Genomic DNA, 27,023 nt, shown 5'->3' with positions numbered 1-27,023 from the left:
CGCTTAATTAGATATGAAGCTGGTGAGGGGTCTGGAGCACAGGCCTTATGAGGAGCGGCTGAGGGAGCTGGGATTGTTCAGCCTGGAGAAGAGGAGGCTCAGGGGAGACCTCATTGCTCTCTATAACTGCCTGAAGGGAGGTTGTAGTGAGCTGGGGGTTGGCCTCTTATGTAGTCAGTGATAGAACTAGAGGGAATGGTTCTAAACTGCGCCAGGGGAGATTCAGGCTGGACATTAGGAAATATTACTTCTCGGAAAGGGCAGTCAGGCACTGGAATGCACTGCCCAGGGAGGTGGTGGAGTCACCGACCATGGGAGTGTTCAAGAAACGTTTGGATGTTGTGTTGATGAATATGATTTAGCCGGGAAGTATTGGTAACGGTTAGACTAGATGATCTTGTAGGTCTTTCCCAACCTTGATAATTCTGTGATTCTGTGAAACCATATGTCTCTGTGACACACATTCCTTGGATGCCTGTAGGGACAGTGCTAGAAAATAACTTCAACTATCAGCCATCTCCGTGCTCCCCTGAGGTACCCGGCCGACGCCATTCCCAGCGCCCTCTCCCCGGGACTCCATTTCCCAGCACGCTCCGCGCCCTCCGCCGTGGAGGTCGCGCCGGCAAGATGGCGGCGCCCGTGTCGCCCTTGGTTACTGTGCGCTGCCTGCTGCGGGCACCGGCGCGGTGTGCTGCCCGTGTGCTGCCGGCACGGGCCCTGCCGAGAGGTCAGTGCCGCCGATCCCGCGCCGTGCCCAAGGAAGGGCGAGCTCGGAGCGCTGTGCCCTGGAGGGGGGAGCCGGGTGTCAGCTTGAGGCTTAGGGTAGATGCTGAGGTCATTTGTCTTTAGTGAGAGCTCTTCTATAGAGCAGTGAACATGGGCATAAGCTGCTGGAGTTCAGGGAGTGTTGGAATAGTGCCTCAGACATAAGGTTTGGATATTGGGTGGTCCTGTGTGAAGCCAAGGCCTGGACTCTGTGATTTCTGTGGGTCATCCGAGACAAATAAGCATTCACATACAAGTGTTGTATTGTGACAGTACAATACTTATATCCTAAAGCAATCAGTGCTGATCAAGTGTGTGTTACAGTTGATACAATGCTTATGTTTTTATTTAATTGTGACATTGCTTCAGATCTCTACATCTGTGTCCTTTATGATGTCAGCAAATTCTGTGACTTTATCAGCACTTTGTTTTGGCTTCCATGTTGAAAGGTGGTTGCTCCACTTATTGTTTGAGGACATCCGCAGGGATACACAATGATCAGTGAATTGATTTATAATCCTGTTCTTATAATCAGTGTTTTATTTCTCGTGTGACCTGCCTGCTACACCTCTTGAAAGCCTTCAGAATTAGTACCTGTGAACAATTTCCCTGACAAACTTTCCTCTCATTCCTACTTTCACCTCTAGCTGAGGTTGTTTAAATGGATGCTCTTAAGACAGAATGAAGTCTGCAATGCAGCAGTGAAATGGATCTGCTTCCTGTGTTGGCACTGGCTTAGCCAATGCTATTCCAGCTTATTGATGGCAGCTGTCTGCAGAGGTGGCAGCTGGATGATCTCTGGGTTGTGGACTTTGATGCGCTTGTAGCCCCCGTGGTGAGTTTGGCTTAGGTGCAGTTCTCAACTGCTGGGAGTATTTTCTGTCTTGAAGGCAAAGAGCGATTAACCACTGGAGAAAGTTAGTATAGGAAGTGTTTGGTTCCCCATCTCTTTGCAACGCACTTTCCTCAGAATTTGTAGTTAATCACAATTCACAAGCATAGTTCAGAGGTAATTAGGTGAATACTGATGTTCCTAGTACTTTAAACATTTGTTGTTGTCCTTAATCTCTGCAGGAAAAGTATTTGTGAGCATTCCTATGGTGGAGAGATTTGACCCTCACATACAGAACAAAGGTTAAATGCCTTTTAAATCCCTTTGAGGATTTGTTTCCTCTTTGATTAACTTTGAAAATTAATAATACACATTTACACAAGTACTGTATATGATTGACAATTTATGAATTGAATGCTGTTACTGAAGCTTGATTTACTTTTTGCAGTAAAAGGAGCTAGGTTCCATTTCTTTGACCTTTGCTTCTTTAGCTGGATATTATGTATCTTTTTTATGTTTTTCCTTTATTCTTTAGATTATTTTCCATATTTCTTTCCATTGAAGGTTGACAATTTTAATCAGATGTTTAAAAGATGTTTTGTTATGTACTAGTAAAGGATTCTGCAGATCAAATCTGAATTAATCTCTGGAAGTACAACACTTTCTCAGTAATGAATAATCATTTTAAACACGAGATCTTCTCTGCATAACTTTGAATTTATTCATCTATGAGTTTTCAAGGTGTTGGTTTCTTTTCCATAGGAATGTGGAAAAAATGATATTCATGGCAGGGAAGCCCATGTTCTTTTGTATGTTCAAATTACATGATTACTTACAACTAAGAGGGGGGAAAAAATGGTTGATGGGGTGAGTGGTGTTTTTCTCAGTTACCCTTCTGACCTGTCAGCCTCCTGGCTTCTGTCAAGATCGGTTTATGACAGGCCACAATCCAGCTTCCATTCCAGATTGTCTTCTTATATAAATAACTCTAATGCCTGCCTCAGCTGTGAGCTTTGCTCTCGGAAGCAGCGTCATTGAAACTTGCTTGCCTTTTTCCAGTGTCACCTCAGGCGTGAGTTCTAAGTGGCAGACGGAAAGTCTGACAATGTACTGATCAAGTTTTCAATTTGTTGCTCTTTTCCAGAGCAGAATGTCTTTAAAGTTAAGAATGCTTTTTATTTTTAGATTTTAGTTCTTAAATGATACTGAGTGTTAGGCAAGACATGATAAAATCCAGTGCTGTCATGCACGCTGGGAGTGAGAAAGATTATGGATTGTGTCTCTAGTTTTCACTGAGTAATGTACGGACGCAGGGCTTTTGTATAGTCTTACCTGGATACACAAAGTTCTTTTCCTCTGTGACACTTGAATGTTTCAGAAGGAATCTAATACAAGCAACAATTTGTATAAAATGAATCAGGAAGAGATAAAAATGAGTTTTTGCAGTAGAGGGAAGGTGTGTTTCCTGGTGCCCCTCACCATATTTAAATCTTGGCATTCAGTATTATTTTAGGAGAACAGTGAGCAACTTGTTCCACAACGCCCTCCATCATCACTTGAGCAGCCTTCATCTCTGTCATCTGTTGATGACATAGTTTTTTATTCCCACTTTATTTCCACTTACGGTCAGCTGTGGGTACGTGTAATCTGACACAGAAGGCATGCATGCGAGCAGCCCTGCTGGTGTCCCTTGTCCATGACCAGAAAGCTAATGAGCCACAAACCCCTTCTTATCCCTAAACCAGCTTTTATTTTTTTTTCTACTAATCTCACAGTGAGCAGTATCTCCAGAAAGGTAAAGAATGCTGAGAAAGCTATGTGATTTTCTTTAGCCTTCTGTAAAGATTTTATTGAAATTTTTGCAATAACGGGCATTGAACTCAACTTTCTAAGTGATCTTTTTTGCTTAAATTACTTTTAATTCGTGGCAGTAACTCAGCTTCTTCAGGGCAGGAGATTTTGGTATAATTATTGGCTACAGGTGTAAATACTGGCTGCCTTGCATTGCAGAAACTGAGGTGTTTTCAGTTCTTGTCATAGAATCATAGAATCATAGAATTACCCAGGTTGGAAAAGACCTTGAAGATCATCAAGTCCAACCGCAGCCTAACCAGTACCTTAACTCTAAAAACCCTACACTAAATCATATCCCAGAGTACCACATCCAAACAGCTCTTAAACACAACCAGGGATGGCAATTCACCCACCTCCCTGGGAAGCCTATTCCAGTACCTAACTACCCTTTCTGTGAAGAAGTTCTTCCTAATATCCAACCTAAACTTGCCCTGGCACAACTTGAGGCCTTGTATAACCATATCAATTTTTTTAAATTAAAAAATTAATTTTTTCTTCTTCCTCTTTGAGCCCTCTTGTAACGTCTCTGTGGTTTGTGACCCACGGTGTAACAAATGCTAACTCACACATTTCTCAAGGCTCTGTTGTGTTCATACCTTCTATGAAATATGGAAATCAAAGTGTGTTCTAGGGCAAAGCATATTGCTTTTGAGTAGAACAGGGTTATTTCATGTATGCTTATGTTTTTAGTACTTCTATATGCACACATGCACAATCTGCATTCTATGATTCTGTGATTCCATGGTTCTGTACCTCAGAGTACTTTCTTCTTTCCTTACTCTCTCCGAAGTAGTGTTACAATGATGTTTCAGTGCCACTCTGTAATCCAGCATAGCCTTGGACTGTTTTCTTCAGAGTTGCTCTTTAGATGGTCAGTGTCCATCTCTGAAGTTCAGTTAGTTATTAACCCCTAAGAACGATGCCTTGTTGCATTACATTCTATTAGGTGTACCCTGCCATGCCTTCCAGACTGTTGGCAGCCCCCTCCTTGCAATGTTATCTGCAAGCCCATTCCATGCAGTTCACTTTGCCTTATACAGGTCATGGTTGGAAATTCCAAATTGCACCAAATTGAGCTTCTGAGCTCTCTATGAAACTCTACTGGAAACATGCATGTAGCTTAACCGTGGTAGTTATTCATTACCTACAGTTTTTTCTAATTTATTTTGTACTTGCTCAAAAGTCACTTGCGTCTAGCTTTCGTGCTTTATATATAGAGAACACTGTGTGACATGATGACAAAATGGTTGCTGCGATTAAGAACATTTCCCCTCTTTCTACCAAATGTATTACATGGTCAGAGGGGAAGACCTGTTGCTCTCACAGTGCTCCTGAGGATTTGATGTTGCCTCTCATTCATCATGATTTATCTTAAGTGCGTTCTAAAAATAAGTAAACAATCAAGATCTGCTTGTACTAATTTCAGCATTTTTTGTGTGCTTTAAAACTACTTTCCTACTTTTCCTACTTTCCAGTAGGAGCAGAGAGGTAACCATCCTCTTGTAGTCAGCTCTGGTGAGACCACATCTTGAGTACTGTGTTCAGTTTTGGGCTCCTCACTACAAGAAAGACATTGAGGCCTTGGAACATGTCCAGAGAAGGGCAGTGAAACTGGTGAGGGGTCTGGAGCACAAGTCTGATGAGGAACGGCTGAGGGAGCTGGGATTGTTCAGCCTGGAGAAGAGGAGGCTCAGGGGAGACCTCATTGCACTCTACAACTTCCTGAAGGGAGGTTGTGATGAGGAGCAGCTTGGCCTCTTCTCCCAGGCAACAAACAAGACCCGAGGAAATGGATGCAGGTTGTACCAGAAGAGGTTTAGATTAGACGTAAAGAAAAACTTTCTCTTAGAGAGTGGTCAGGCACTGGAATGGCCTTCCTGGGGAGGTGGTGGAGTTACCATCTCTGTCAGTGTTCAAGAGGAGTCTGGATGAGGAGCTATAAGATACAGTTTAGTGGCTTGTGCTAGCAATGGTAATAGGAGGACAGTTGGACGAGGTGATTTTGTAGGTCCTTCCCAACCTTGTGGATCCATGATTCTATGTTGACTGACCTATGAATATTGGGATTTGTCATTTTAAATGTTAGAACCTTTCTGTGTTTTATTGAAGCTTGCTTACTCTCCACCAGACCTCAAAATAAGTTGCTGGAGGCTGTTGTGCTGTTTTGCTTACCTTAAGCATTTAAAGATGTCTTTCATTAGATCTAGCAATGTTTAAATTCTTTAACATTCTCATTAACTTTTGTCATTGTCATAGAAGATAAAGCCAGCAAAGTGAATTGTGGTGTTGCAGGGTTTCACAGTTACTGTGTTGCTTACTGTGGTCTTTCACTCTTTAAACTTGCTTACAAAACTCTTGTTTTGATCTCCTGTTTGCTGTCTTTTAAATTCTTTCTTCCAGCTTGCCTCTTTCTAAATGATTCATCCGTTCAGAAAAAAAATGTTCTCTGTCAGGGATTTTAAATGATTTTACCTCACTTTGCAACAGATATGTCAACACTTTTCTTCTAACAGCTCGTTCAATCTTGACAACTTCCCAGCTGAGCACTGTGTGTATGTGTTTTTCATTAATAAAAGTGTTAAAACATACTACTAAATGTATTTTGTAGTTAGTAGTGGATTAATGAAAAACAAAGGCGTAACATACTTGTGCAGCTGTCTAGGTAAGAAATGTGTCTCAGTCTTTGCATGAACTGTTAGTGATGTGCCATGTTTATGATTTTAAGAGAACACTTCTCAAAACTTCTCTATTAATAGTCTGTTTTCTATTTTACAGCATTTGCAAGTCAGGCAGCAGATGAAAAAGTAGCTCTTCGTACTCTTACAGATGCTAATTCTAGAGCCTTACTGGTTTGCAATGGACCTTTGGAACATTATGACTTTCTGATCAAGCAAGAAGAGCTGAGGAACGATGAACAGCAAAGAAAAGTTGTGCAGCACCTGCAAAAATTGCACGAAAGTCTTAAAGGCTACAGCATCAGCTCAAAAAATTTTCTCTCAAAGGTGAGATTGATGATGATAAATATATTTTTAGAAATTATATTTTCTCATAAGAATGTGCTTAAAAATATATTAATTTCTATCATTAACTTAGTCTTATTTTTGCAGCTGGGTCTTTACAGCCAAATCTTTCTTCATCTTTGGATCTGCACCCTGATTGCATTTTTGGAGGTTTCTTTTCAAAGCATTAATTAAAACTCAGGCTCACACCTGTTGTACAGTACATAGCACAACCTTACTGACTTCTAAGGGCCTACTGTTGCAGTTCAGTAACTTTCCTCTGAAGTTTTTGGCACAGTATTTTCCAGAGCTACTGTGGCAGTACTTTTCATATCTTGTTCTCATGTTGTTATTTTCATACTCTTGTGGCCTTGCACCTGCAAATTCTGATAGTGTTGTTTTCATGGGAAGTGGATAGAACTGGTGTGAAAATGTCTTATCTTCCGCTGCTTTCCATGTCTCTTTTTGTAGACTTTAGTTTATATACCAGAAAACCAAACATAGTGCACAGCAAGGTATGCAAGTTCTTAAATCCTGGATAAATATTAGTCAATAATACATGTGTTCAGAAGTGGAATGACCAGTGAATGTGCAACTTGTGCAGCAGATCAGTGTATTTCAGTCAGCGCGAAGTCATAACTGCAGATGGGGGACACAATTAGGAATTTAAGTGAGTCTGATTTGGAAAAAAGTATCATACTGGGAAAAAACATAGGAAAATGCTCATTGCCATTATCATAATCTTCACTTTCCAGGCCTCTTGCACTGGGGAGACATCTCCTATGTCAACAGCTCTACTGTTTGTTTTTTTTTTCCTAGCTGGTCACTGAGAGCTTTCCCTTTTCTTTCTCCCTACTGTACTACTTTTGCTTTTTATTTTTTTAACTAGGAATACACTGACTGTAACAGCTAAAGTTATGTCATCAACTACAGATCCTGTTAATAAATCTGTCAGCCCCTCTCAGCATCTATTATACAACACCCCTCATCTCATGAGCATAGAACGATATGACTAACTATTGGACTGTATGTAGTTAGTAAACTGTATACTTGCCATTGCAACCCCAAATTCTCCAATTGCATGGCATAATACTGCATTTTGTTTGCATGATAACCCTACATGAGGTGGCATGAAACCAGAGGAGACAAAACCTACATGTCACAAGTACCTGTAAATGGCATGCTGTCCTCTATCCTTTAGGTACCAAACCATAAATTACTACTCCAAGGCTCTTGCAAATTGTGCTAGCTTCAAGGAATGATAAAAAAGCAGCAAACACAATATTGCAGTGAGAGCAAGTGCTATGCAAATGAAAGTATGTGTTTCAAATAGCAAGGTACAGAGCCATGGGCTTCAATACTCACTTACCAGTCTGCCTTCAGTTTGCCTTGAATGTTTTAAATTCATACTTGTAGCTGTATGTCACGTATCTGCTAATCGTGCTTGACTGGGAATTCTACAAATGTCTTCCTGCCTCCTGATAAAAGGTAGCAGACTAGCACCTAGGAAGGAGCTCTTTTTTTACTGTTGATATACAGTGGGAAGAAAACTGAATGAGAGAAACTCTGGAAAGAAAAACAGGAGAATAGTGAAGAACAGGGAGCAAAGTGCTGAGGCAAGATTGATCCTATGGATGGATGCTTTGTCCCTGGAGACATTCAAGGTCAGGCTTAGCCAAGCTCTGAGCAACCTGATCTGGCTGGAGATGTTCCTGTTCATTGATGGTGAGTTGGACTAGATGACCTTTATGGTTCCTTTTCAACTCAAATGATTCTATGATTCTTTGAAAAGAATGTCTTTGGAAGTTCTGTTTTGAAAACAGTTAAAACTTTGAGCAGGGAGTTTGACAATACCATCTCCTGACTTTCTTCCAACATAGATCATTCTATAATTTTAACTTAGGTATGGCAATTGGAGCCCAGCAATTGTTCAGAGAATAGTTTTGCCTTCTCCAACCAGTAGGTTAGTTATTCTCACTACCCACCCTTTTACTTAGCTAACTGGTCAAAAGAAGGGATTCCCTCATTATATTTAGCATTGGTGCAGTCTCACCTTGAATATTGTGTGCAGTTCTGGGCTCCACAATATAAAAAGGATGTTAAGGTCCTTGAAAGCATCCAGAGGAGGGCAGCAAGGCTGGAAGACATGTCCTAAGAGCAGAGGCTGAGGACAGTTGAGTTGTCTCATCTGGAGAAGACTGAGAGGCAACCTCACTGACCTCTGCAGGAGAGCATTCCCCTTTGAGGAGGAAAAGATGGAGGTGCTGGGCTCTGCTCCCTGGTACTGATGGCAGAATGGGAGTGGTACAAAGCTGTGTCAGGGAAGGCTCAGAGTGGCCATTAAGAAACACTTACTGTTAGAGTGGTCAAGCACTGGAACAGGCTTCTGTCATGGGGGTCCAGTGCCTCTCTGTGTTCACTGGGCATTTGGATAATGTTTTCAGTAACATGCTTTAGCTTTTTGTTAGTCCTAGAGTAGTCAGACTGTTGAATTTAATGATCTTTCTGAAAAAAAATAAATAAATTCAAAAGTGATTATTGCTTATCTTTGTTATTCAAAGCAATCTTATGACTTGCCTAAAAGATAATCTGTTTTCCTGTGAGTGTAAGGAGATCAGGCTAAACCTATTCTGCTGGCCTGGCATAGGCAAACTATTTCCATGAGCGTAATCTAACAGGCTAGAGATTGGCATTTCAAGGGTACTTAATGTATAAAGGTGCTCTTTACCAACACTGTACAGCGTGAACTGTAAAAGAGGAAATTGCTTAAGAGAAAACCAGTTATGTGACTTGCTCCTATGTAATCTTATGGGAATAAAGCCAAACTTTTATTCATTTTCATTCTGTAGAAAAAATGTGATGAAGGTTTTGATCTTGCTTTCTAAGCTGAGGATCAGTAGGCCAGCATTCTTTTCTGGTGAACTGCTTTGGACATCTGGATATTCTTTTCTAAAAGATCTGCCTTTGAGAATAACTTTGAGAGCTGAATTGTGTTAACTGGAGTGCCCTGAATCGTAGTGTAACCACTGTGATTTGACGTAGAGCAGATGTCTTGTAATAACTTTGTAGACCGACTGCTATGTGGATTTGTTGTTTACAGATTTTCTGTCTGGGGAGCATGAATAGCGAAGGAAGTGTCTACTGCAGACAACAAAGTAATACCAATCTTATTCTGTTTAGGAGATTGTAATGCTACTTTATCTCTGTCTAGCAGAGCTAATCACAATAAAGCCACCTAACTGACTCTCTCCTAAAGGGAAAAGTTCAAATACCATTGTTTTAGGGTGTGAACATGGGCTTCCTCTAATTCTGACAGAGTCTTTTGTTTCAGTTCCACTCTTTAATTTTAAACTTATAAAGTTTAAAGCTCTCTGATACTGGCAACTAATGTCATCTTCAGTGAGATGCAGATGAAGAACTACTTGTTAATGTGACAAGTGGTAGTGTAGAGGTTTTTCTTCTAGAGCTTGATACCTGTGTGGAAGACTTCAGAAGCTTGAGAACCAGATTAAGCAATGTGGTGCTGTAAAGTAGAACCCTAGGAAAGGTGGAGAACATTTAATTTTGTGTAATTCTGTTAAAGGCTTCTAGCTTGTGTAAATACATTAAATCATAATTTGTGATAGAGAAGTAGTAATGTCCTTGTTTCTCTTCTGGTATTTTTGAGGATGTTAGTTGTCAATTGGAGCAGTTCCTTTTAAAATAAAGTCTTTAGCCAAAGAATGTGGTTTAAATTCCAGTTCAGGACAGGTTTTACTTCAGTAAAGTAGTAATCAGAATCCTTGATAAAAGTTTTCCTCAGAGTGAGTTACAACAGAATAGTGGGTAAAATCACAGACGACAAGCACTGTATCCATTGTAGGCAGTGATACCATGTGCTTTTCATATGTCTGCATCTGTTGAAGAGTTTAGGTAAGCATTGGCACTCTTCTCTTGTGAAGACCTCACGCATTGTAGCTTTGCATGTGACAATACACTGCACTTGATCTTAGACAAAAGGAAAGCCAAGGCAGAGATGGAAATGAACTTGATGAGATGTGAAAAATAACAAGAAAGGATTCTACAAGTACGTAGGTCAGAAGAGACAGGCAAAGGATAGCGTACCCACTCTGATAAACGAGAAGGGAAAACTGGCTTCAACAGACATGGGGAAAGCTGAGGTACTCAATGAGTTCTTTGTCTTCACAGGCTATCAGGCTTCCCATGTCCTTGAACTTCAAGGAGAGGGTTGGGGGAGCAAAATCCCTCTGTAAGAGCAGAGCAAGGCAGAGATCAGATCATGAGAATGTATGTGTACGAGTCTATGGGGCCAGATGATGTGCATCCCACAGTCCTGAAGGCACTGGCTGATGTGGTTGTCTAACTACTCTCCATTATACTTGAAAAGTCATGGCTGTCAGGTCAAGTCTCCAGTGACTGGAAACAGGGAGACATCACTCCCAGTTTTAAGAAAGGGAGAAAGAAAGACCAATGGAACTACAGGCTGGTGAGTGTCACCTCTGTGCCTGAGAACACCACGGAGCAGATCCTCTTAGGAACTGTTAAGATATATGTGAGATGAGGAGGTGATCCGAGGCAGCCAGTGTGGCTTCACCAAGGGCAGATAATGCATAACCAGTCTGGTGGCCTTGTGTGACGGAGTGCTGGTATTGGTGGACAAAGGAAGGGCAAGTGATGTTGTTTACCTGGACTTGTACAAGGCCTCTGACATGGTCCCATATCACATCCTCATCGTTAATTGGAGAAATACAGATTTGAAGGCTGGACTATTAGATGAATAAAGAATTGGTTGGATGATCACAACCGGAGAGTTCTGCTCAACAGCTCTATGTCCAGAAGGACACCAGTGACAAGTGATTTCCCCCAGGGGTCAGTCTTGGGACTGGTACTCGTCAACTTCTTTAACAGTGATCTAGACAGTGGGATGAGTGCTGCAGTTGATATGGCAGAAGGAAAGGATGCCATCCAGAGGGACCTGGACAGTCGTGGGAAATCAGCCCATGTAACCAAATGAGATTCAACAAGGGCAAATGTATTCAGTGTCACGCTTGGGTTGGGGCAATCTCAGATATGTGTACTGATTGGAAGAACTCATTGAGAGCAGCCCTGTAGAGAAGGACTTGGGAGTCCTGGTGGGTGAAAAGTTGGGTGTGAGCTGGCAATGTGTGCTTGCAGCATGGAAAGCCAACAGCATCCTGAGGTGCATCACAAGAGGGGTGGCCAGCAGGGAGAGGGAAGTGACTATCCCTCTCTGCTCTGCTCTTGTGGGGCCCCATCTGGAGTACTGCATTCAGGCATGTGGCTCCTGACATAAGAAGGACATGAAAAAGTTAGAGTGGATCCAGGGAAGGGTCGTTGGATGGGGCCCTGGGCAGTCTAATATGGTGGGTGGCAAACCTCCCTATGGCAAGGGGGTTCAAACTTGGCAATCTTTAATGTTCCTTCCAACCTAAGCCATTTTATGCTATAGATGTTCAGTTATTTAATAATACAAGGACTGGCGTTGTTTTTACTTAGTATTCTAATTTAATAGATTTATCTATATCTATCTATCTATCTATCTATCTATCTATCTATCTATCTATCTATCTATAGAGATGTATTTTAAGTTGAAAAATTCTTGCAAAAGAAAAAACTTTTTAATCAGTCCTGCATAGTAGCTTGAGTTCTTGATTTCTTTTAGGTTTCTTGAAAGTGACCCACCTACCTACTTTTAGTATGAAAATGAGGAAGGAAAGGGGTAAAAGAAAGAAAGAAAAAAGAGAAAGGGGAAAAAGAGCGATGGTAGGAAAATAGATAGATATTTCTCTTCTTTGATCTGATGCTACTTATCTTATTGCCTTTTATAGAAATGCAGAAGAGTCTTCAGAAATGAGTTATTCCAGAACTTGAAGTTCTGAAAACTTACTACATTTATAAATGATTAAAAGAATATCTACTTTGATTGTAATATTTTGTCACCTTTCATTTACTGAAAGCACAGTAAAAATAGGATTAAGGAACAAATACTGACATACAATAAAAGCATACCATTATTTACCTGAGGGACTTGCATCACGTGGTAGGCAAAACCGTTCTAAAATAAGCAGTTTTGGCAAAGAAAGAAGCCAACAGCCACTTTCTTTATGATAATTAAATTATATATAAATTACTATACATTTTTGGGCATCAGCTTGGAATGAATCTAAGGGGGAAAAGCAATTAATCTGTAGCTGCAAATCAAGTATGCTTCTGTTTTTCAGAATTATTACTCAAATTTGAACAATGACTTTGATCTTCAACTTGGTGAAAGCATGGCCTTGTATGCTGAGATATTTTGAGATCCTCTGAATTGAAGTTCAAGGCCAAAGGAGTTTCCATAGATGTTTCAGATCTCTAGCTTTTCAAAATAATACCAATTGGGGCATCTTAAGAGTTGTTGAGTTGCTGTGCTAATGACTTGAAATAAGCTCAATTATAAGTGAGGTCATCTTTTGAAAAGAGGTATGAACAATAGTAAATGCCATCCAAGACCTTGAAAATGTCTTCAGCTACAACAGCAACCAAAAAAGAGGCCTGAAGGAGTAGGAGAAAGAGGCAGTTACTGTTTTGTCTTTGTTTTTAAAGAAAGTGCTGTCTGGATACTTCTCTCTTGAATTTTGTGTATTTTAATTAACCACCTTTATACATGGGTTTTCACCTAAATGTTTCCTAAATTGGTGCATGAATATTCCCAGGAAATGAGTTGATTTCTTTCAGTGTTTGAGGCAGGCTGTATGGGAGAAGATGGGAAGATGTTGCAGTCTGTTATTTGCACTGAAGAAAGAATAGAATCTTTAGGGAGTAGGAGATATTTTAATGAATATAATTCCTGAGATGAGATAGGATACCAATCAAAGTGAACTTTAGTGAAGATGAATGTGACATGATAGAATCAAAGCAAGGGATTTCATTTTGAAACAGAAACTTATAGCACGTTTTGAAAGCAAAGAAGGAATTCCATAAAATCTGGGAATACTGTCCTTTTTTCTTCTGTAACTGTAGATATTCTGGAGTATGAATAATTAAAAAAAGAAAAAAAAAAGAAAAAAAAAGTCAAAGGTAACTGATCCTTAAAAGCAAGAAAGGATCCTACCGTAAGCACGTTCTAATGGTAACGAAGCTCAGTGAAACAATGAAGTTATGATTTCTTAGGTTATTGGAAAGATTGTTACAGGAATTAAGAAAGCTGGAGGATTTGAGAATATTGTGATGTTTGTGGGGATACACTTATTTAAAAGGATGTAGCAGAGCATTCAAAACATACATTTAGAGATATATAAATTCTCCCCTGGAGAGTCAAATTGTCTGCATTCCTTAAAGTCTTCAGTTTTGTACATTTTAAATGTAAGCATTGGCATTCTTATATTTTTTCACTCCTGCAGAAGCAAAGTTGTCAAATGGTTGAACATGATTATACTAAGATCCTTACAATACTTCACTCAGGACAATAGGGAAGTCTGAGGAGTGAGAAGCACATGGACTTACTCTCTTCTACATCACCCACTCTTCTTTCTTCTCTCTCCGAAATAGACAAATCTACTCTTAATTTAGGATATCTGAGATCTCCCTCCTGTTTGTCCTTCAGCAGTGTGTGCTTCGATGGAGCCAAGATCAATCTACTGCTTTCATCATTCCCACACACTTCTTGCTTTCTTACCTTCTTACTGTGATCTCAAGTCAGCCAACACTGGACTTTTTATTTTCTGGATTTTATCAGAAATCCTAGTGGAAATTACTTTTCTGTGCTTCAGGAGGTGCATGAGAATCATTAACTGGAGTGGGGAAAAAGCAGTAAATGATATGATCATATGGGATAAATTGAAACCTATGGAAGTTTTGGTTTCAATATTGAAAATCAACATAACAAGTTCACATATATATGTATTCTATTTTTTAATATGCAAACATAAAGTTGATCGGAAGTCTGGAGGATAAATATTTTATATACTTTACTCATACATATAAGATATGTTTATATATATTTTACAGTTCATATATGTATATAAATAAATATACATATAGAAGTCCAAATACCTAAATAGATATATATCTTTAGTATTTTACAGTATCTGAAAGTATTAAGAAAGAAAATACCCTAGGTGGCAATAGTGTCACTTCTATCAGAATGGAACAAAAGACATTTTGCTTGAAAACAAAATACTTCTTACAGATGTCTTTAATTTGCTTGAAGAGGATTTACTTTTAGAGTTCATCAGCTTCAGCAAATTTATTCAGATCTGCCACAGTACCTCTCCTTCCTTTAATACATCATATTTTTAAGGGCTGATGAGACTGAGGCACGACTTAGTGTCCGCCATCTTCTCAGAGAACTAATTCTATTTTTCTAAATCAATCGGGAGTTGATTTAGACTCTACTGAGCCCAAGCCATTTTATTTATTTCCCTTAGTGAAACAAAACAAACAAAAAATGTTTTCTGAAACATTTTGTAGAAGCGGTAAATATTGGAGAAAGAAGAAAACATACTTAAAAGTACAAATTTTACGATCATTAAATATAGTTAATGAACATATTACAGTGTGCAAAAGGTACAGAAAGAGGCCTTATTACCTGTTGTACTTGTCTAATCTTTATGGAGACAAGTTAAAGCACTGATGTATTTTCCCAGTTTTGTCATTCTTTGTAAATCTGCAAACCACGTTAATACCATCTTTTTAATTGTTAAAACCCATGTTATTAATCTCAAAATTAAGAAATTCTTAGAAATGTCTCTGACAGGTTTTTTTTTTCCAATTTCTCCTTTCTTTGCTATGTGACTTTGAGAATTAGTTTCAGTGAGTGCAAGCTCTTAAAAAGTGTACAAAGAAATATGCATGTCAATTAAATTGTCTTGGAGAGCTTTAAAGGCACAAGCAAGTGATTGCAGCCCTGTGTATTAATGGAACTGATTCAGAACATCTGAAACCCTGTTCAGCCACAGACTGATGATACACATTTTTTTTTCTATAATAATGCAGCTCTAAATTAAATCTGTAAGTGGATCTTATGTAAGAGCTATGCTTGTTTGTTTTCTGAATAAATACTGTAGATCTGAAACATATCTTTCTACTTCGTTCATACATTTTCTTCCACATTTAATTAGTGTTTTGCTACTGACTCCCTCATTGGTTTAAGATGGCGCTGTATTTTGTAAGGCACTTTAGACTGAAGTTCTTCAGCAATTACTCAGTTCCAAATGAGACCACAGGGTTGTAATTTTAATTTTCCTCAGTTTTGGCTCAGCTCATACAGCACAGAAAGTGAAATACTTTTCAGTAGGACTGCTTAATTTTATCTCATTTTTTCTTGTTCTTTTTGATCAAATGGCTTGATAAGAGTTTGTTTCAATCATGATGTATTGGGACACGTAATAATTTTGCATGTGTTCTGGCTTAAAAAAAAAACAAGAAGAAAAACACATGTACTATGACTTAGGATGGAAGTATTTTCATGGTGATTAAAAAGAAAAAGAAGTATGGGTATTTGCCTCCCTTATTTATTTATTTATTTATTTATTTATTATTTTAATTCTCTCAAATGCAACATTAGATAGCGTACTCATTCAGAGTTAGTAATTTATTCAAGGTTATACTTTGTACTTTGCTGGCTATTCCTATTCAGGTAGTTACATGTAGCCATTTGTTTAATTGATATGTGCTTGCTTTTATTATGCTCCATGTTTGTATTTATTATTCTCCTCTTTGATTTGCAGCTCTTTGCAAAAAACAAACCTCCGAAAGGTCTTTATGTCTATGGAGATGTTGGTAAGTCTCAGCTGCATCGGTTTCAGTGAAATTTTGTCAAAATACATGTTTATTCACATTGTAAAGCTTCTAAAAGCCTGGAATTTATGTAGCACGATTACTTTAATGAATATTCTGGGTTTATATTTCTTCTGTAGTATGATGTTAGTTCACAGAATTGAATCATAGAATGATTTTGGTGGGAAGGGATCGTAAAGACCTCCAAACTCCAACTCCCTGTAGTGGGCAGGGTTGCAGGTCTGGTGGGGACCAGATCAGGCTTCAGCAACTTGGCCTTGAATCCCTCCAGGGATGTAGAGTTAGTTAACACAATTAGATTTAGAAGTTTGGAAGCTGTTGAATTGGACTACTTTACCCTATATATTTTTTCCAACATTGCCCAACTTTTAATATTTAAGAATGGGGATCCAGGGAGGGAATTTATATGTTATAATTGCAATACAAAATAAAACAGTACTCACTTTTCAGCTGAGATAATAATGATGTATTCTGAATGCAAATGGAGGCATTTCTGCAACCTTTCTGCCAACCCTATATAGATCAAAATTTTAAATGGAAAAATAACAGTACAGTTGTTCTGAGTATTTGAACATAAAACAGAACCTTTCTTTCCAGTCTCGCCTTGTACTTATTCGGTGTACTTATTCAGTAGTTATTCAATAGTTTCATTAGTTAAAAGCTAATGAACAATCATTATTGTAATCAGTATGTAACTGTTCTTAAATTAACTACCTGTTGGATGGTTTGTTTTTTGTTTGTTACTTTTCTATTTGAAGGCACAGGGAAGACAATGGTGATGGACATGTTCTATTCTCACTTGGAAGTAGAAAAGAAAAAGAGAGTCCATTTTCATGGCTTCATGCTGGATGTGCACCAGAGTAAGTGAAGATACTGATATTTACAAGAGTTGTTAGAAAAGCTATTAACTATGAAAAAGCCTGACTCATTCTCATATGTATATTATACATCATGCAGTGTAATTTTCTGAAAGTTTTTAAACAAATAAAATAACAAAAAAAGGAATAAATCAGAAGATTTGGGCATTGTTTGTCATACCAGATTAGGTGCTAACTGTATGCTATTTCTCAAGTATCTTTTCAAATACTCTAATGTTCTGCATGCCTGATTGTATAGAAGACTTCATGTATATTTAGGATTAAATAGTTATCTAAATATTCTCTGGTTAACTACTCTGCTGCATTCTAAAGAAAGCACCTGCTGAAATAGAATAATATTGTACAAAGTAACATGATGATGTCAGAAACAAAGGACAGACAAATGCAAGTGTAATATCATGGTTTTCTTCACTGGATCATGATTTGGAGACAATAAACTTAGTGCTTCAGAGAAATGGACTGATTCTTCCAAGATCTCTGCAGCACTTGTCAAGTTGTCACATTCATTCATTAATCCAGTTACACTGGCTCCATATTTCTTTTCACCTCAGTGTGGGAAGAGTTTAGTTTTTATGAAAAACAAAATAGCTGTTGCTATCTTATGCTTCGGGTTTAAATAGCACTTAGTATTTGTTGATTTGTCGCTAAGGAATAGGTTGTGGTCCATACACACCAAAAGAAAGTTCAGTTGAGTGAAGAGAGCACGTGTGCATGGAGAATAAGAAGATAACTTATAGGTAATCCAAAATTGGCCTTCTCATTCTCTCACTGTTTTGAGATATCCTTTCTGTTGGGAAGGGTCAACTCACAGTGATAAACGTAGTCCTTCTGAAACTGGATCATAGGAATGCAAGACAAATGGCGTAAAAAGAATAGGAAATGGTTAAAAAGTACAAAATATGGGATAATGTATCTTCTCTCATTTGGTGCTTTAATTAAAGAGAAGAAAAAAGCATAAACTAATTTGTGGGAATAGGTTAATAAAGATTATATCTATTAGATTGTATCTAGTAACAGAAAATGATCACAAAAATAAATGGTAATGGAACTCTCTCATGACAGAGGGAAAAGAAAACCTAATTAATTTGGATAATGGCAGTGGCTATAACAGTGACGTACCATATAACATGTAGTAATTTGTTTCCTAAAGCACTGTTACAGACAAATCTATATCAATGAATTGATTGTGCAATTCCCAAAAAAGAGCATTATGTAAACTGTTTCTTAACAGTTGTGTGTAAAGATAAATTTGATCTGTGTAATTTGAATAAGCCGTAAGTAAACGAGCTATAAATGCCAACAAGAATGAGAGATGTTCTGGGTTGGTAAACTCAGCAATTTTGGGAAAATAGAAGGAAGGTGAAGTTTCAGCTTTATTTTCTGACAGAATGAACAAAGTGCTTTGTGCTGTATGGAATATAGGTATTTTAAAAGCTGCTTCTGTTTCTAAAATGTATGTCTTTAAAATACTGTGAAATTGGTTATGTGCAATGCTACAATTTACAAATATTGTGACAGCAGCATTTTCCTTGGAAAGCTGTCATTGGCGTAAAGAAGCTCTGCCCTTTTGACTGCCCTTTTTCCTGTCGTCACTGGGTCACTGTTGAGATTTTATGTTTCCATTTCTTGTTGTTTGTACTACAGTATATTTTTAACAAAGCCAGCTTCTTGCTGTAGGACCTTGGTTTGCCAAACATCTTTGCCTAGGCAGATGGAATGCAGTCCATGACATTTTAAAGTATGTATTTAATAACCTTATTTGATATTTCAGCGTTATCTTATTTACATTGTAAAATATAATTGTATTGCTTTGTCTGAGTTCTTGTAACTCAGTGCATTCTAAGTATATCTCCAAACCAGGCAATACGCAGAGCTGTGCCATGGATTTGGAAACTGTGAGGGTTTTTCATATTCAGAAGATTAAGTCACAAAATGCCAAATTGTGAAGTGAAACTGTAGCTTAAGCTCACGAATTGGAGCAAGATAAAACTGTAATTTGTATCAGCTTTTAAAACAAAATATAAGTGTTTGGTGTGAGTGTTCAAGGGTTCAAAGTTCTTTATTTTACTTATTTCTAAGCGAGAAAATATAAATCACGGAGTCTCTGTGGTTTTACTAGTTGCCTGGATGTGGTTGCAAACTTAGTAGTTTTGCCCTCTCAGATTTAGATGAAATTTGAAGTGTGTTTGTTTGTTTGTTTTTCCTGATAGCTAAATAATTTTGTTTTCTGTATTTTAGAAAAAGACATAGGAAATACTTTATTCGCTTACTTTTTATCTACTCAGGAATACATCGCCTTAAGCAGAGCTTGCCTAAGAGAAAGCCAGGACTTATGGCCAAGTCATATGACCCAATTGCACCAGTAGCAGAGGAAATAAGTGAAGAAGCGTGTCTCTTATGTTTTGATGAATTTCAGGTAAGAAATCAGAGATTACTCCTTGGTTTCAAGGGAAACTTCGTGTGCCTGGTCTTTTCTGTGTCTCACAGAGTGGAACAAAATGGTTTCACTGTCATTAAGCATATGGAAATAATATTTCAATTTTTAATCTGCATTCCTTCTTAGAGTTACTGGAGCCTTTGGCATGTCAGTGTCAGGTTAGGTTGGCGAAATCTACTTCAGAGAAAATTGTATTGAATTAAATATGAAATGTAAAAAATGAAGTGATTAAATGCATCTTTGCACAAACTACTTGGTTGTTTCATTTGTTTTACGTGACTTGTGAATTCTGTTCTAAGGACTTGTCACAAATTTAAGCATAGAGTTGCTTTACAATTTTTCTAGAGAAGCTCAGTTCAGAAATCTCAGCTAGAAACTACAAGGGAAGGAGAGAATAGGTCCATGTTGCTCAAGTCACCACCAGTAAAAGAATAATCAATTAACTGTAAATTTTCTGTATTACACTCTTAATATGTAACTGAAGTGGACAGAACAATTTTGATCTCCCAGGTACTACATGTAGCTTGTGCACTAAGAAAGGTTTATAATTGGTTCCCGTGACGGGGATTTTTGCAGCCATTCGTGTAGGTGTTTTTGTTTTGTTACTTCTGCATTTTGCAGGAAGGGATAACCCTGTGGTTTCAGCATGTGTGGAGTCACTGCAATCTCAGTTGAAAATGTTTGATAAAAAGTTGTATTTGAATTATATTTTTGCAGGGTTTCAGCATGTTAAAAGAACACTTCTCAGTTATTAGCTGTGTTTTGTTAGAGTACCTTCTCTAAGATATGTTAACTTTAGCAGGAACTGATTCAAATCATTATGCCTAAGTTCATTGCCTGGCTCTCAGCTAAAGAGCAGCAGACTGTGGTTTTGTTTTGTTCTTTGCTTTTGACTTTGTGGTAAAACTTATAACAACCAAGTTTAAGAGGAAATGTAAATTCTAGCTGCAATTCTCATGGATTTCTCTTAAAAAAGAAAAGAAAAAATGTGAATTCTGAATAGTTCATTGGCATACATGCAGTTGGGCTTGTCTGCCTATACCCATCAATACACTCGATATCTGGTGCTACCAGTTCAAGGAGGAGACAGGTGAGGAGATATGTATTGTGAACACACCCTTCTTTCTTCTTGTCAAAGACTCATTCATCTTTTCAAGTTGTGTGCTTGCACATGAGAACAACTTGTGAAATCATTCATAGATTGAGTAGCGCATGGTTTCAATTTGAATTTTGATGGTGTATGTTTTCATCATCAGCTTTTTAATATAGTGTTTTTTTCCCCTATTTCAAATGCTGCTATTTGATCACTTAAGATGGTTTTTTTTATCTAGCGGAGCTAGAACAGTGGGCTACCAAAACTCACAGAATGAAATAAAATACAGAGACAGTTGTGTTTACACTATGCAGAAGTGGGAAGATTTGTTGTGGGGTAGGCAGAAGCAAGGTACTCTTGTGACGTATCATTTGGAAGGTTTCACAGAGGCATCTTTGCTAACAGTAGCACCACGTATTAAGTTCAAACACCTGCTTTTCTTTATAAATGCCCACTGCTTTCACATACTGCTATTCTGGATTTACATATTGTCTGTCATCTCGCTGTATTCCAAGAAGAGAGACTGGCGATTTTGTTTTCAAATTGTTTGTCTGCTCCCCCTGCTGACTTGGTCGAGGTACAGCAACCGCTTCAGCTGTGGATCGCAGTTGGGAAAATGATAAAGAAATATATTTCAAAGTATATCTCTTGGACTCTGCATTCTTATGTGATATTTTTAATGAAATTATTTGTTTCTTATGCACTAATGGTCAGAATCCATAGGTTTCTTAGCTGATCTTCTGTAGCATGAGATGCTACTCAGACTCTGCCTACTGAAGAGGAGTCGAAGCTTTATGGGAGTGTGCAGAAGGCACTGAATTTGTGCTAGAATCTGTGAATCCGTGTGCTACAAATGCTGGAGCCTTTTCTTTTAGCCATTCTAAAAACATGTCCTCACGTGAAAAACAGCAACAGAAAATAAACCTCAGAGAATGAATCCATCTGTAACTATAATTTTCATGTTTCAAAACGCAGACATTGCCCAATATGACGAGGCTAGTCACTGTTTAGTGATCAGGTAACTGTACATCAGTGATCAGAAGCTCTGATTTTGCCATGGGACTGTAACCTGTGGCATTTAGTATTGATAATGAAAATGGAATCCATTCTTGTGCTGAGTGGTCACAGTGTCAGTATTTATATACTATCAGTACCATTTGGACTTAAGCAAGCTGCAGTTTAGGGAGTTTGTACTAACATAACCTGCATGCTATTAAAAGCCTCTAATAAAAATTAGCCTCTTATTTTTGTGCTAATACTAATTACTGGTAATGCATGCTTATGTTTATCATTCATTATGTGGAACTATACCAATCAGTGGATGACTGAGTCTTGAGCACTTACACATGTAAATTAACTCTTAGTGATGTGCTTTTTATATGTTTTTTAATTCATGTAAGTGAGCCATAGTGGAAAGCAGCACTGGGTCATAACATTTATTTCTCCTAAATGTTAATGAAATGTCTTCATTCTCTCCATTACCGGGCACTTCTTAGTGGTCATTTGTAGCCTTTGCTTCTGTTCCATGTATCACGGTTTGAACGAAAAATCCACAAAATTATTAAACCATGACACCATGTTGTAAGGAATGCTGGATAGGGGAAAAAAATGTGAGAAATGATAGTGTTTAAGTTATTGTCAGCTGGTTCCATTGCCTGGTAGAATTCTTCCCTTACCAAAGCTCTGTTAGTTCAAAAGAATTTAAATTTGCATTCCAGTTCTCAAAATGGCTCTGACTTTTTGACAGAGCTGAAGGAGTTTGGTTTTCTTTTGTAGTAAACCGAGAACACCGGAATTTAGCATCAAACAACAGTTCTCATTAATAAGAGAATTGTAGTCATTGTTTTCTGTCACGCAAGCACTAACATCCTTCCAGTTTTGTTTCATAAAGGCAGTGTGCCTTGGAGTGTTTTTTGAACACAAGTTTGTTAAAAACATAATTGATAACATGCCTTTTTTAAACTTGCATCACAAAGCAAACCTAATAGCCAACAAATTCATTTACCCCCTAAAATGCATGTATTAATTTCTTACATGCATTCTTTTTAAAGTCAAAAATTAGTGTACTTAGAATAACTGATCAGTCTGATCAGTCTTTGTATATCTTGCATTACCATTCCATTATGTTCATATCTAAACTGGCAAAAGCAGTGCGTTGATCTGTAATGAGTACATATAACAGCCAGCAGACCGCCACCTTTTTATTTCCCCAGAACTGGGGTCTGTGGTAAGTCAAAATGCAACAAGTGTCTATACAATAGTGAAGGGGAAGGCGGAAGAGACAAGAGTTTAGTGATAGTCAAGGTGATTTACTTCCTAGGACCACTGATTTCAGCTGCTGAACACCTGCAAAATATAAATTGCTGCTGTAACGATGTTACGTGTTTTTTCTTTTCTCATTTGTGCTGAGTGGTTGCTGTTTGGCATTCCTTTTATTTCTTGATACTGTAAAACAAGTTAGTTCAGCTAAACTTGGATATTTAAAGACATTTTACTTTATTGCTTATCATTTAAGTTTTTTTGTTTTTTTTTTTTTAATGATTTCAGTATATCCTGTCCCACCCCTTTTTATTTTTTGTTCGTGTTTTCTGCCTGAAGGTTAGAAGAGGCTGACTGTGCTGGAAGTGACTGCCGTGCCTTTTGATTATTCATGGACAGTAATAGAAGGCACTTAAAAAGAACAATGAAATTGCTTATTTTTGTGATGGGCCATCTGTTGAATTGTTTTTTGCAACAATCACACAATAGTATCTATGTCATATCATTCTATTTTCAACAGCAGCTGATTATGTATAGTTGGCTACTTGTCTTTATTTCTGAAGTCTCACGGCCATTTAAATTCACCTCTGCAAACCTTTGCCTCAAAGGTGATAGAAATGTAAAACAGCCGGTGTGTATTGTCTTTGTTTTCTGGTTTTTCTTTTTTTCATGTTGTTTCCAATTGATTAGGCCTCTTAAATGTTTAGATCTGTTTTTCTGTGTTTCCCACCTGTAGTTTTATAATAGAAGTTAACATGGAATCATTTAGCAATTGGTAAAGATATGGTGGAGTTCTGTAATAAAAAGCAGGCAAGTTTTGAAAGGCTGCGGTACATTCACTGCTTATTAATTATCCCTTTTATTTTTTCTCACCAAGCAATAATTAGAATCTTTCTCCATGGCTTTCACTAACAAGCATTTTTCCTAGCTATAAAGCCACTTGCAATTCTATTGCGGCAGAAGCTGAAAGCAAGACAAAACAAATGTGTTGTCTTCCGCAGGTCACTGACATTGCTGATGCCATGATTCTGAAGCAGCTTTTTGAAAACTTGTTCCAAAATGGGGTTGTCGTTGTGGCAACATCTAACAGGCCGCCAGAAGGTAAAAACAAACATGCTACTGCTATTAACTAGTACAATTAATCTCAGCATCTTATAAACGATCTTGTAAGAATGATATAATATTTACTACTGATGAACTCACTAGCCTTCAAAAATCTAAGATACTCCAGTTTGTCTCATGTTGTTTGGGTTGTTTTTGTGTGTATTCTTAAGGAAGAATGGTTTTTCGCTAAATCTTACTCCTTTCTTTCCTCATTTTGAACTTCTTACCTCCTCTTTCCCTTGTCCTTCTGTGGTTTTTGATTTTCCGTACTTTATCCAAACCAGTGTGGGGAGGGTATTTAGAAATGGGGATGGGTGAAATATTGCTTCTGTTTGGGAGTTTCCAGGGCAGGAAACGATCATGCCCAGTAGAAGAGGGGTGAATTTGAGACTGTTTCTCTACTAGTTTGTAATTAGCAAACTGCAGGCCTTCTACACCAACTCAGGGGAGGCGCATGGCCCTTTTTTAAGATACCATTTCCACAGCCTAGTTTGAGGGTATTCGTTAGGAGGTACTTAGATGGACAGATATTTCCATTTCTAACAGTATTTTTAGAGTGTGACTAGATATATCCTTCTACAAGCCCTCAAATCTGCATGGGTTTTAATCAAGCAATAATTGTATTCTTTTTTTTTTTTTTTTTTACATCATAGTGTACCATATATATAGTATTTTGTTATAGCATAGCATTAGTAGATAGCATAATGCAGGATTTCTATGCAACTTTTATGACAATAAACAATACAGATTAATAGCAAATATTTGCAGAGCATACTAAAATGTTACAGCATTAACTAAGTACCAGTTACTTTTTCTACCCAAATAAATAAGGTAAAAGAGAATCATTGCAATATTTTTTGTCTTTAAAGAGATATTTTGAGCAACTGTGCATAAGGGTGTTTTTTGTTTATTTGTTTTTGCCTTAAAGAGGTCTGCTCTTGTCCCTTTGGAAAAAAGAGTGTACCTGGTAGAATTGCTAAAGGTTAAAGTTTACCAAAGTACACTGCAAAAGAATTATGCTAACTTTTTAAATACAAATTGCTTATTTTCAGTTTAATCTGAGTCTTTCTACCCAGTAATTTATATTTAGCACTTGTATAGTGACAGCCTTATAACAGTTTATTTTGAGCATTAAAAATAATTTTTGTATCTTTATTTTAAATAGAGACCTTATTTCTTCTGCTAAAATCAGTTATCTCATTAGAGATGTCTCATCTTTTACTCTGTACCTTTTCCAGACTTTCTAAGGATGGTCCCTTTCTTACTTGAGAATGTCATGAATTTTCATTATAGTAAGAGAACAGAAATCAATTTCAGCTTTCCTTTTTCCACTTTTGTTCCTTATCGCTCTAGCAACACAGTTTTATTTGCAAGTCTAAAAGACAAGCTCACATTGTTATTAAGACTAAGTAGCAAAACTGGTACTGATTTCCTTTCTTTCAGATCTCTATAAAAACGGTCTTCAGAGAGCTAATTTTGTACCATTCATTGCTGTGCTAAAGGTAAGGAGAATCACTTTATAAATGCTTTTCAATTTTGCCTGCTGTATTAATCAATTTGATTTGGATGGGATTGCTTTGATACTACTTAGGCTGCTCTGAAAGTAGTGCCTCCTGCTTATTTCCATGGAAATTACAACAGATACAAAGAGCAGGATAGATAGCACTATTTGTTAGAGCAAATTTTCAAATACAAAATGCTGTTTTTCAACATAGTTGCCATCACAAGCTGTGCATTTTTGCCAGCAATGAACAAAAGCCTGCATGCCGCGCTCATAAAAATCTGCACCAGTGGAGGTGACCCACTGTTTCACAGCTGCTGTGATGGCATTGTTGCTAGGAAAATGTTGCCCACACAGTCCATCTTTCATCATCCTGAACAGATGGAAGTCAGAAAACACCAAATCTGGTCTATACGATAGGTGCGGTATGACAGTCCAGCCAAGATTGACAGTGTTCTCTGTGGTCTTCATAGTGGTGCAGGGCCTTGTATTATCATGTTGCAAGAAAAAGTTTGTATTCTCTGGTCAGATTCTCTAAGTTCAAGACTTCAGCTTAGTTAGCACTGTGACACTGTGGTCAGAGTTGTTGGTTTGTTCAGGTTTCAGGAATCATACAATCATAGAATCACTCAGGTTGGAAACGGCTTGAAAGATCATCAAGTTCAACCATGACCTAACTAACAACCCTCCACTAAATCATGTCCCTGAGCACCACATCCAAATGGCTCTTAAACACATCCAGGGATGGTGACTCAACCACCTCCCTGGGGAACCCATTCCAGTGCTTAAAAACCCTTTCTGTGAAGAAATTTTTCCTGATATCCAACCTAAAGTTACCCTGGTGCAACTTGAGGCCATTTCCCCTCATCCTGTCACCAGTAAGAAGAGACCAAGCTCACTCTCACTGTAAGCATCTTTCAGGTATTGGAAGAGAGCAATAAGATCTTCCCTCAGCCTCCTTTTCCACAGATTAAACAGTTCCAGTTCCCTCAGTTGCTCCTCATAGGGCTGATTCTCCAAGCCCTTCACAAGCCTCGTTGCCCTTGCATACAGTGTTCTTTCAGTTCCTGTGTGAGCATTTGTGGGACCCACCTGGCACAAATTTTACAATATTCCAGCACCACAACCAATGTCACTTCCAATGCATTGAAGCCAATGTACACAGTTCCCTGGTCATAATCTGCTGATTTGCATGGATGAGCTGATCAAGATGCTCTTCATTTTATGGTGTGACAGCTGTGCATAGCCATTGGAGCATGGCTTGTATTTCACATCACTGTTGCCACAGCTGAAATGCACCACCCGCTACCTCATGTGGCAACAGTGTGTAATGGGATATTAATGGGAGTATTCAGCCTCTACTGCCATATCTTCAACATCTACCTCTGACATCATGGGCCAATGTAATGAAATAGGAGGTATTACTTTTGGAGCAGCCCCTGTAGTTTCCAGATGGGATGTATATGCTTGGATTAAAAATAATTGAACATAAGGCAAAAA

At 38.1% G+C, this 27,023-nt stretch overlaps 1 protein-coding gene across 1 annotated transcript in view; it reads left to right on the top strand.

Annotated features, from left to right (window-relative positions):
• The first annotated feature begins 593 nt into the window (after nt 1–593).
• Nucleotides 594–27,023, top strand: part of AFG1L (AFG1 like ATPase) — a 51,686-nt gene continuing 25,256 nt past the window's right edge. Inside the window, exons 1-7 of the mRNA XM_015858768.2 lie at nt 594–727; nt 6,227–6,453; nt 16,182–16,233; nt 17,010–17,111; nt 19,415–19,545; nt 23,920–24,019; nt 25,466–25,524. Coding sequence (XP_015714254.1) covers nt 628–727; nt 6,227–6,453; nt 16,182–16,233; nt 17,010–17,111; nt 19,415–19,545; nt 23,920–24,019; nt 25,466–25,524 — 771 coding nt within the window. The 5' untranslated portion in view covers nt 594–627. The remainder of the gene's footprint in view (nt 728–6,226; nt 6,454–16,181; nt 16,234–17,009; nt 17,112–19,414; nt 19,546–23,919; nt 24,020–25,465; nt 25,525–27,023) is intronic.

This window comes from Coturnix japonica, chromosome 3 (assembly GCF_001577835.2).
Source record: "Coturnix japonica isolate 7356 chromosome 3, Coturnix japonica 2.1, whole genome shotgun sequence".
Classification (NCBI taxonomy): Eukaryota; Metazoa; Chordata; class Aves; order Galliformes; family Phasianidae; genus Coturnix; species Coturnix japonica.
This window is presented reverse-complemented; position numbering and strand designations above follow the sequence as displayed.